At 39.8% G+C, this 11,625-nt stretch overlaps 1 protein-coding gene across 1 annotated transcript in view; it reads right to left on the bottom strand.

Moving 5' to 3' along the window:
- The window catches only part of GNAL (guanine nucleotide binding protein (G protein), alpha activating activity polypeptide, olfactory type), a 127,394-nt gene extending 116,933 nt beyond the window's left edge, over window positions 1-10,461 (bottom strand). The window contains exons 1-4 of the mRNA XM_015414358.1: window positions 10,016-10,461; window positions 9,681-9,753; window positions 8,874-8,928; window positions 8,578-8,697 (exon numbers count right to left, since the gene is read on the bottom strand). Coding sequence (XP_015269844.1) covers window positions 8,578-8,697; window positions 8,874-8,928; window positions 9,681-9,753; window positions 10,016-10,154 — 387 coding nt within the window. The 5' untranslated portion in view covers window positions 10,155-10,461. The remainder of the gene's footprint in view (window positions 1-8,577; window positions 8,698-8,873; window positions 8,929-9,680; window positions 9,754-10,015) is intronic.
- Between the last annotated feature and the right edge of the window lie 1,164 nt (window positions 10,462-11,625).

The following is an 11,625-nucleotide window of genomic DNA, read 5'->3' as shown; positions in this document are numbered from 1 at the left end:
CAATTATTGGGATGGGAGACCTCCAAAGAGTACCAGGGTCGGGAGGCAGAGGGAGGCTATCAAGCCACTTCTCTGAACGTCCTCCATGCCCCAGTAGGAGTCACCAGAGGAGGCCATGACTTCCAGGGATGGGCGCGGGCGTGCGCACACACACAAGACTGAAATTGAAGTTATTTTTTCCTGTTACTCTTAAAAACACGTATAAGGAAGTAGTCTGAAAATTTCTGATTGTATGTGTGTGTAGACATTAGACCATCAGAGACTAACACCTGGAGAATGCCCTGGAATCATCATGGCCATTCGCACATCTCAGTACTAGTTCTGTTTACAGTCATATTACAAAGAAATTATTTCTTATTTTCTGGAAACTTGCCTTCATTTCATGTTAAGTGTGGGAATAAGAAGTGTGGCAAGTAACCCTAAGCAGATCTATACGGTACAATGGTCAGAGTGCCAGACTAGGATCTGGGAGACAAAGGTTCAAATCCCTACTGTGCCAAGAAGCTCGCTGGTCGACCCTGAGCCAGTCACTCTCTCTCAAGCTAATCCACCTCAAAGGATTGCTGTTGTGAGGATAAAATGGAGAGGAAAACAATCTTGTGAGCCACTTTGAGCTCCCATTTTTGAGAAAAGTTATAAATATCTAAATAAACAAAAATTTTAGTATACGTAAATTATATATACAAATGCAAGTATAAAATGGGTTTTAATATAATTGAATTTGTTTAGTCTAATCATAAAGTATAGGTCTATTTAAGTTTGTGACCAATTTGTTATTAGGCCGCAGTATTTGACATGCAAAAAGTTATGTCTTTTCTTCTGCTTGTACTCTTTGAGTATTCAGAGTTCTTTGAATATTATTTCTGACTCAGTAACCCTTACAACAGCCTTGAATAGTAGGACAATACTACTATCCCTAGATTGCCACTGGATGAGTCGTGGATTAGAGATAGGCCCTTTTCACATTATCATTCTAAACCAGATATTATTTGTTGGCCCAATTACGAGTAAAGTGATACAGGGACGGGGGTTGCATACAGCAAATTTCTTTCCATTAATTAGCAGTCTCTGAAGCGCTATGATCATTTCAAACGGTGCCACTTTTTCTCCCCCACCCCCTTTTCCCGTGCAATCTTCCTTGGACCTTTTCTTTTAACATTGTTAGGCGAGTGCTTTAGTGCTAAACCGCTATAGCACTTCGGTGCCACTATAGTGCTCACCTTAGAATGTTAAAAAAAGTCTGAGAAGATGACATGTAGTGAAAGGGGGAGGGGAAGCGGCATTGTAGGAAGCACTATGGACATTTTAAACAGCACACCACAGTGATTCAGAAGTGCAATAAAGGGGTTGAAAACGGAAAAAAACAGTTTCCCTCAACCAGACTTTTGCTAACCGAATGCAAGCGGGTTTGTATGAAGAGGTAAATAAATTCCACTAGCAGTCAGTTACTAAAACGGGTCTGAAAGGACAGAAAAAATCCATTAGCAACCAGTTACTAAAACAGAATACAAAGGCAGTTTGAAAAGGGTCATAATGCTTTCCTAAAGGTAAAGGTTCCCTTGCTCGAAAGCCAGTCGAATCCGACTCTAGGGTTGCGGTGCTCATCTCCGTTTCAAAGCCAAAGAGCCAGTGCTGTCCGAAGATGTTTCCGTGATCATGTGGCCGGCATGACTAAACACCAAGGCGCACGGAACGCTGTTACTTTTCCACCGAAGTGGTACCTATTTATCTACTTGCGATTTCTTGCTTTCGAACTGCTAGGTTGGCAGGAGCTGGAACTAGAGACGGGAGCTCACTCCATCATGCGGCAACTCGGGTCTCAAACAGCTGAACTACTGACCTTCCACAGCCTGCAGTTCAGCATCTTAACCACTTGAGCCACCGCAGCTCCTAAACCCATATAAATGAGCTTAAGGCTGAGGAAAGGCTTCAGCTGATAAGATCCTGCATAAAACACTTAGCCATTACATTTTACTAGTTCTCATTTTAACTAGATTATGTCTAAGAACCGTAAGTGTGATCAATCCTCTCTCAAGCAGAGTGCCGACTGGGCCACGGGGAAATGGAAACTTCTTTTTCTCCCGCCCACTCATTTGATGGGCCATCAGCTTGCTGATGCTTGTCTACAAATATACAAGGAAGGGAAAAGGCTCCTTTGAGTGTTGCACTTATTCCTGTTGGGGAGGGAGGGGTGGGGAGAGTTGATTTCCATATTTATTTTTTTCTGCTACCAACCTTTTGTTTCTTATCTTTATTCCTCCCTAGTCGTTTTAAATTATTTTACAATATATTGCATATTGTTTGCGGTGATGTCCTACTCCTTATTGATCTTTGTTATTAGACACATAAACCAAAAGTCTTTAAATTTTTTTTTAAAGAACTCTGTGAATAAACAAATGATTTAAAATTCCTTCACAATCATGTAACAGAAGCATTCAAACAATAGCACTGAAAGCTCTATAGTATTAAATAGGGGGGGAAGCAAATTATATTACAATGCACAAGCATTTTGAAACAAGTTTTGCGTTCAGCCATTAAACATCTAATAAAAGGAAAATTTTCTTTTGGGTGGTTCTCCAAAATTAGTAAATTCTCATAACTTAAAAAACCCACCTGTTCAGTACATTAAAAACTTTAAAAAAAAAAAAGTTAGGAGCCCAGTCCAAGATCTACAAACCTAATGTTTCAATATCCTTCCCCTTTCACGGCCCAAAGAAATGAACAGCAGGATGAAAAAGCTGGTAAATTTTCCTTCACCCTCCCAAGCTAGCAAGATGACATGGCAGACTTCCATGGGCAGTAGAAATAATGTTGAAGAATTTTCTCCTGTGCAGTAGGGATCGCAGAAAGTAAATCCATACATAGAAACCCATCTCCATGAGTATACTGCTTCTCATGTGCCTCATAAATTACCTTAAATATCACCTGGGAATCTTTCCCCATCTCAGTTTATCTTCTTTGCCACCACTCACAAGTTATGATTTCCTGCACTTAATGTCACTCCAACCATTCCTGGTAGCATTCAAGGAAAGACACTTTCTCACCTAGATTCTGGTCCACACTGCCCTGTAGCTAGACTCTATGGAAACCCCCACAGGTATCCTTCTGACAAAAAAAAAAATACAATTGAAAATGGAGCACAATTAATTATGGCCTTTCTGCTCTGTTTGGGATGGGAGCCCATAACCTTTGCATAGTTGTTGTAGGAGATTCGACAGGCCTTTCCCCTTTTCCTTATTTTTTTTTACTTTTAATCTGTTAAAGTGATCAAAGGAACCCTTCCATACATTGAGAAGAGGTTACAGTATGAAAGAGACACTCCCAGATGCATACATAATTTGAGAAAGAATGGTGGATGGAACACAAACGATATGTTTCAGATTAAAGGTGTCCATTCACAGCAAACACAAAAAGTGCAGGAAGTCTGAAATCTGATTATTGGCTTCCTGCATGGGCATTCATTCATTAAAAATGTATTCAAAACAGATTTCATGCCTTTCGCAGATAAATAGCTACAGCAAGAGAATCTCGAAAGGATGTAAAGTGGAATGCATGGATTTGGTCTATGGGAGTGTAAGAAGTTAGACTGTCAGACCAGAATATGGGAGACCCAGGTTCAAATCCCTACTCTGCCATGGAAGTCAGTTAGCCACTCTCAGCCTAACCTTACCTCACAGGGTGGTTGTGAAGATAAAATGGAGATGGGAAGAATCTTGTAAGGCTTTTTGGGTCTTGGGGGGGGTAATAAAGTAAGTAAATAAATAAATGTCCACACAGCATTACTTTGAAAATCTATAAGGAGAGAAAACTTTTTCCGGAAAATCAACAGGAATAACCATCCATAGAAATGGTAAAATTATTGTGTGCACTCATGCTAACAGGCTTATACTATACAGAGTTAAGCATGCCAAATTTCATTTATGTCAGTTGCCTAGATGCACCCAAATCTTGGTCCCGGTCACACGGGCAGGAAACTGCGGGGGGGAAGTGTGGCAGTTTGCCCCGGGGCAAACTAAGGCGCGGTTACCTGATCAGACCTCCCGTGGAGGTACTGTGGAGGTTCCGTGGGAAAGGAGAGGTGCCGATCGCAGGACAATCCCGCGCGCAAAAACGAAGTGCGCGGTGCGGCAAACTGGAAGGTTTTTTTTTGTTTACACCATGACTGCGCATGCTCCGTTGTGTGCTTTTGCGCATCCACAAAGACTTGAAGAAAAAAAAACTTTTTCGCCAGGGAACATGGGCGGGCGCCGGATGCCACCGGAAACGCGATCAGACGCCCGCCCTTGCCCCGCGGTTTCCGGAAACTAGTACCTCGGAGGTACTAGTTTTTTGCCGCGTGGTTTCGGCAGGAAGCCTCGTTTGAGCCACGGGAGTGCTACACTTCCCAGATGTGCCGGTGAGATCGCGCCCGGAAAACCCGCATGTCTTCCGTCTGACTCGCATGGCTAATGTTCCGTGTGACCGCAGCCCTAGATAGGAATTGGATTTATTCATTCATGTTACCTCATTTATACCACATCTTTCTTCCCAATGGGGGCCCAAAGTGGCTTACATCACAGGTTTATTGTGAGGATGAAAGGGAGAAGAGGAGAATTATGTAAATAAGGCCAAGAGCATATGACTGGCCCAAGGTCCCAAGGTCACCCAGCAAGCTTCCACGACAAAATGGAGATTTGAATTTGGGTCTCCCAGTTCCTAGTCCACCACTCTACCTCCTAAATTGGGATTTAAGGATATTTAACTTGCTGTAGTTTATACCCATTAACATTTCTATTTTATATGCTGATCATTTAGTTTCTTGTTCGACAATTGACGAAAAAGCAATGAACTCCTAAAAGCAGCTCACATTTCCTAATAACTTCTCTACATACACATACAGATCGCAAATACTTCTATTAAGGTTTTACAGCCTGCTTGTTATCTTTAAATATTTAGAATATGTTTCTAGAAGAAGCTCAAAACAACATGGCAATTTACCATCTTTAACGAGGCGAAACTTATATAATAGACATCATGTTTGTCCACAGCTAGTAGCAAAATATGTCCTTAATATGTTCACTGTACCTCACAAAGGGCAAAACAACCATCAATACAGGATTAAAAATGGCACAAGTCAATTCCTCTTAACTTAAAAAATGTCAATCACTGCTCTGTCCCCGAAGTCCCATTTAAACAGCAGTGTTCCTACTTCTACCATCAGTCTTTCTGCAAACGTTGTCCTTAAACACACTAAGACCCGAACTAAAGAATTTCCTATCCTGTCTAAAATATAATATATAATACTATTATGCAAATGTATCTCCTAAACTTATACCAAAGAAAAACTATAGTACAACAGTTCTGTAAATTGTGTAAATTCCAAGTTTTTTAAAAAAATATAGCTACTAAAATTAACAGAAATTCCTGTTAATACCTTCACAAACCTCTCTGAAATATAACAAAAGGCAACACTGGAGGTGGAAAATGCTGTCAAGTCAGAGCCAACTTATGCGGACTTTGTAGGGTTTTCAAGGCAATAGACAAAGAGAGGTGGTTTGCCACTGCCTGCCTCTGCGTAGCAACTCTTAACTTTCTTGGTGGTCTCCCACCTAAGTACTAACCATTGTTGACCCTGCTTAGCTTCTGAGATCTGATGTGATCAAGCTAGCCTGGGCCATCCAAGTCAGGGCAACATTACAAGATGAAACACTCAGCTAGCAAATATACACCTGCAACCACTAGTGAAAACTTAAGTACAACATACCAAGCCATGAGCACATGAGAAACGGTTAATCATATATTCCAATATACAGCAATAATAAATATAACTTAATTATTGATGCCAGAATTACTATATGAGGCTAACTCTACCACTATCAGAAACCGGGGATTATTCACGACAATGGTTGCAATATTAAGGGTAAATAAATACATCTGAGTTCAGTTCAAAGAATTCTGGTCATAGTTTTGGGGGGGATGCTTTAAATAATTAAGCCAGTTCTAAACATATTAACTAAAAAAAATCCTATAGATTTTAATGTGGCATATTTCCAAGTAAGTTTGCTAAGTTTTACAGGCATGCAATTCTACGACCGTCACTTCATTCAGTGGAGCTTAATGTCAAGAAAGTATGCATAGGACTGTAGTTTTTAGCCGCAGTCCTAGGCACTTTTGCAGGGAGTAAGGCTCACTTACTTCTGAATAAACACTGTTCAAACTGCATTGCCAGTCAACACTGGCATGATTTGTTCACACATCACAGGCACGATCCAGCACTCACAAATGAAGAATGCTAGTAAAAATCAGTTATCCCCATATGTGGGGAAGGAGAAACTGATGGCTGTATTGTTTCTTATCAGAATCCTCCACATCTGTATGCTGTACCTGCAATGCACAATGCTCTATAAATACAGTTTATTTCAAAGCAAAACGGATAAATTACACAAATATGACACTACCTATTGCAATTCAGACTTGATAAAATCTTGTAGCAGTATTTTTTAAAGTTCATCCCGTTTGAACCACAACTGACTTCATTCCAGGTCAATAACAGACAATTGTTATTTAGAGTTAACAGAATGCAATTTGGAAACACTAATGTAATTATCTGCAGATCCATATAAGTCACTTAACTCACCACATGCAAATTATTAAAATTTAACTGAGCACGGAACTGTACAATATATATATATATTGTGTCCATAGCCAACACAAATGACACAAACACTGGGAAACTCTTCCTCATAAAGCTGGCCAGCACCATCCTACTACCAACCTACAAAGATTAAAACCTTTAGAGCTCCAGCATGCACAAAGATTTGCACAAGCACAATAGAATTTTAATTTTTTTCTTTGAACATTAGCTTGCCATGCCATTATTACAAGCAGCTTTCAAAATTTTCTTCATTTTCAAAAATGGTTTGTCATGTGGAATTGAGGACTGCTATTTAGCAAAGAATTTGAGTCCCTTTTGGCTCACATAACTGGTTGCAATGTGCTTTTGCATCCTGACCATTGAAATTAAATTTGGTGCTCAAGACAAACCTTTTAATGTGTAACTAACATACTGTAACTAAAGAAAGCACTAGCTCCATAAAGGAAAACCAATACTGCAAATGTGTGCAGAGCTACAACTAAATGAAGCTGCCTTCAATGCCTAACACCGCAGAACACTGCAGCCAAAATACTGACTTGCTTTTGTTCTAATTAGGGATGATTTTGTATGTACAACTATCTTTTACAAACTTATTTCATGTAAACATACCCAAATAACAGTGCAACCCTGAACAGAGTAACTCCAGTCTAATCCCACTAGTTTCTGTGGATTTATAACAAAGTAACTGTGCATTGGACTGTAATGTAAACTAATTCCAAAGAATATGACACATTCCAAACCTCTGCTCTTTCAAAAAAGAGATGCCAAATCCACAACTGATTTTGCAATATCAACCTTGATTTCCATGAGTGCTTCCAGAAAAGTCCCAGTTTTGAGTTTTACATGGGCAATTCCACAAATTCTTTACCATGCAAGAATGCTGTTGTGAAGGCCCCACAAAAACAACAGTGTGAAAATGGCTTTTAGTCCTAGTTTCCAAAGGGATTAAACTAAAACCTAAGAAAGCCATGCGTAGCAACTTGTATGTCTGCAAAATAAAGCTTAATGTCACTGAAAGTTATACAGTTCATATTGTATCCTGTTTTAAGGATCAGTTCATCGTTTTGTCAATGGAGGAACCATTCAAACTACATGCATGTATATAGTTCACACACACACGCTATACAGTTCTGAACAGCTATTTAAAAGCTATATTTCTAAAGTATCCCTGAAACATCACATTGAAAGATTTATCAAAGTATAAAATATGAAAAAAGAGAACAGTTAGTTTCTCTAACACTTTCCCGCCAGCAGTTGTAATGCAGAAGATGCTCCTGAGGGGAGGGGGGGAAACCACCTGTCAGGTCTCTCAGCGACTGCAAACCAGTTAACATACTTTGAGGTAACAAAAGCCAAAATTTCTATTTTTGCTTACAGAAAAGTTTAACATTTAATATCAAAGTAATCCAATGCAGATCTCCACTGTTGGCAAATTCACCTGATCATGTATTTTTTAAATTTAGTCACAAATGAATAACACTATGATTGGTCTTTTCTCTTCTAGCCATTCTCATAAGAAAATAATGTATACACACACGAAAAGAGCAGATATTCAGAAGCCATGAACATTAAGCATTGTAAATATAAAGGATGTTCAAAAATGCCTTACCTGACCATCACCTAAACATGCTATCATGAAAATGCAATCTTCAGGAAAATGGATCCATCATCTCGAGACTGTACATATTACACTGTTTATTCACATTGGTTTTTATTAATATCCCTCAGCAACTAATTTTAACAGAGTTGTTACTCCACAAAACTAAATTCCACAGGGTTCTTGATTGCTTTCATTATATAATACTCAAAATATATTACAAAACAGAAAATACTGCTCTATAAGAAGAACACAATCCAACATGACAATACACCTGTATGTGTTTTTTTAATTGTGTTGTGAAGTAACAGGAGAAGTAGGGGGACAGAAGACTCTGAAATCTTACCTGGGTGTAGTCAAAGTCAGAAAGTGGGGCTATACTCTTAATGTAATCTGCTCGGAACTGGTTTTCTTGGTTGGCCAACGGAACAGGAGGTATTAAGGTGCTCATTGCTGAAACTATAGTCTAGGATAAGAAAACACACACACACACACAAAGACAAGATTTATTAATATGGCTAAACAGAGGATCACTGAAGATGACCCAGTCATCAGAAAAAAATTAGATCTTCTCTGCATGCAACAATCCTAATCATTAAAACATACACAATTTAAGATCAGCAGATATATATATATTCTTACCACGATTGCATCTTTAACATTTTTCCGAATATCCAAAATTTTCTGTTTCTTTTCTCTGCATTGAAACAGCAATAAAAAACCCTTCAGTATTCTACTACCAATAAGACCCTGAAACTCAATAAAACCCCCCATTTTTATCCTTAGCATTATTATTTAACTTCACAATCGAACACTTAGAACACAAGTTTAATTAAAATAAATTCTTTTTATTTCTTTCAAGTGCCAGATGTCAACAGTCTATGCTTAAAGGTCTGGGGAGAGAAAGGAAGACTATCAGGTATCTGTCCACTTACATTACAAACTGAATTTAATCCCAAATATTTCAGCATATCCATCCACAAACAGCTGTAATTAACATACTGTTTAACTGATTCTGAGATAAATAATACAGCCTATGAACATTTCAGAATGGATTTTAGTCCTGGTACTTTTTTACCAATTGAGTGCTTCCAATCTGTGCATGAACTGACAGGTATCTTTAATTTTACATATTCAGACAACATTTAGTTATTTGCTGTTATAAGAAGTAGTCGCCATGTTGTAGCTACACAAGGGCCTATTAAGCACTGCAGTAGCAACAGTGTGAAAATACAGTAAAAAGAACAGCTCAGGAGGGGGAGAAAATAAATGTAACGTTTCCTTTGATATATATATCAATTCTAAGTATTAACAACTTGAGATGGCGACTGTGGTGGCAGTAAATCTCAAATGAACTACATGCAAAAAGGCTAAGATAAATTCTCTGGTTTGTGTAAATATGGATTAAATGTACATATTAAAAACACTGGAAGCATCAACAATTCTTACTCTGAATTAAATCCATTTACATGCAAGATCCTCATCTGCTTGACAATAGTGCTTTTCCCTGACTCACCAGCCCCTGAAAAAAAGAAGAGGAAAAAAAGTGTGATGTATACATTTAGGGGAGCAGGAAAACGGGGAGGTCAGAAACATCTATACACATATCCAGGGCAATCTCTGCATTTTACAGCGCTGCTCAGTAAAGGAGATCAGCATTCCGACCATCTCGTATTCTATTACACCCAAACAGCACAGCTCCTCTATCATATGCCGGCCATGGGAAACTGAATTGCACCACTGCACTCTCATCCCCCTCCCCCCCGCAAGCCCTCCTTCCTTACCCAGCAGAAGCAAACGGTGTGTGGCTTTATAAGCCAATCTCTCTTTCTGCAACTGCTTCTCTATTTTTTTGTTGGCTTCTCGCTGTGCTTTCTCATCAATACGCTGATCCTCCGTTTTGCTGTTGCCCAAACACCCCATTGCTGTCACTTAGGGTGGGTATCAGATTGCACTACTTATGTATGATTCTCGCTCCCAAAAAAACAAAAAAACACCAGCTGATATTTATATCCCCGTGATGGTATCTCTCCTCTTTCTTCCCCGCTCAAATAAAATGGTCTCTGGTCGTTTTCTGATCACAGTTGCTGTTTTTTCCTCCCGCAAATAGATGCAAAGAGCTTCCGGAAGAGGTAAGTGTATAAACAGAACAAAAATCTGTACAAAATGCCCTAACGCACAGTGAAAAGGGAGAAGGGCTCCTCCTGGAAACCAGTCGAACGCTGCCTTCCCCTCGTCACCGCCACCACGCGCGCGCGCGCGCGCACACACACACACACACGCACACACACACACACACACACACATTTACAATCCCTATATTTCTCTGTAAAGGTCTATTTTTGTCTTTCTAACTCAGCACTGCCTCTTTCTGCGAGACCAGGAAACAGTCGAACTACAAACGCTGCAGAGGGAGGGGGGGAGCTGGATTTACTTGGATTCTGTGGACTCGACTAATTCCTTAGTTTACACAATAAATTCCTAAATAGAAGCCCTGGAATATAAAAGAGGGAAATAAATCTGCAAATGCCCTCTTATTTTTTAAAAAATCAATTCTAACAAGAACTGCAGTTATTATGCTATTCCAAAATTATGTATTTGGTATATGAATTCCACTTTGATCGCCAAAATTCTAATGCACAGGGCAGAAAGAAAAAATGCAGCCAAATCCAACCCACCACCCATTTTTCAGCCCCCATGACTTAAAAGTCCCTGCAGAAAAATGGATTGTGTTATAGGTGGCCACTGTATCCTCTCATGTTAAGCAGACCATTTAGGGTTGCCAGGTCTGGGTTGGAAAATATGTGGAGACTTTGGGGATGGAGCCAGGAGAGGGGAGGGGCCTCAGCAATGCCACAGAGTCCACCCTTCAAAGCAGCCATTTTCTCCAGGGGAGCTGATCTCTGTCAGCAGGAGATCAGATGTAAACGCGGGAGATCCCCAGGCCCTACCTGGAGTCTGGCAACCCTAAAACCATTCCCACCCCCACTCCGTTACTGGTGGAGACTGGCATAATCCAAAACAGCATATGGATTCCACCAGATTTCAAAACCTCCTAAATCACACTTCAAATATTGGCAAATAAGACACATATTATTAACAAAGATTTTCTGCTTCTCAGCATTTCTGAAAGCCAGCACGGTATAGTGGTTAGAGTCCAAATCCCCGGACTGCCATGGAAGCAGGCTGAGTGACCTTGAGCCAGTCACACGCAGCCTCCCCACTGAGGAGAAAGGTGGGGAATGAATTAAGTAAGTAAATAAATAAAGCATATAAACGAAACCCAAGATTTGAGGAACCCATGAACTTTACGAACTGGCTGATCCAGATTACTGAAGAATTAATCCGCTACACAAATTTTTTTTAACAGCGATATGCTTCATTCCCTGCAATG

The sequence above is a fragment of the Gekko japonicus genome, unplaced genomic scaffold, assembly GCF_001447785.1.
Source record: "Gekko japonicus isolate JY-2015 unplaced genomic scaffold, Gekko_japonicus_V1.1 scaffold157, whole genome shotgun sequence".
Taxonomy (NCBI): domain Eukaryota; kingdom Metazoa; phylum Chordata; class Lepidosauria; order Squamata; family Gekkonidae; genus Gekko; species Gekko japonicus.
This window is presented reverse-complemented; position numbering and strand designations above follow the sequence as displayed.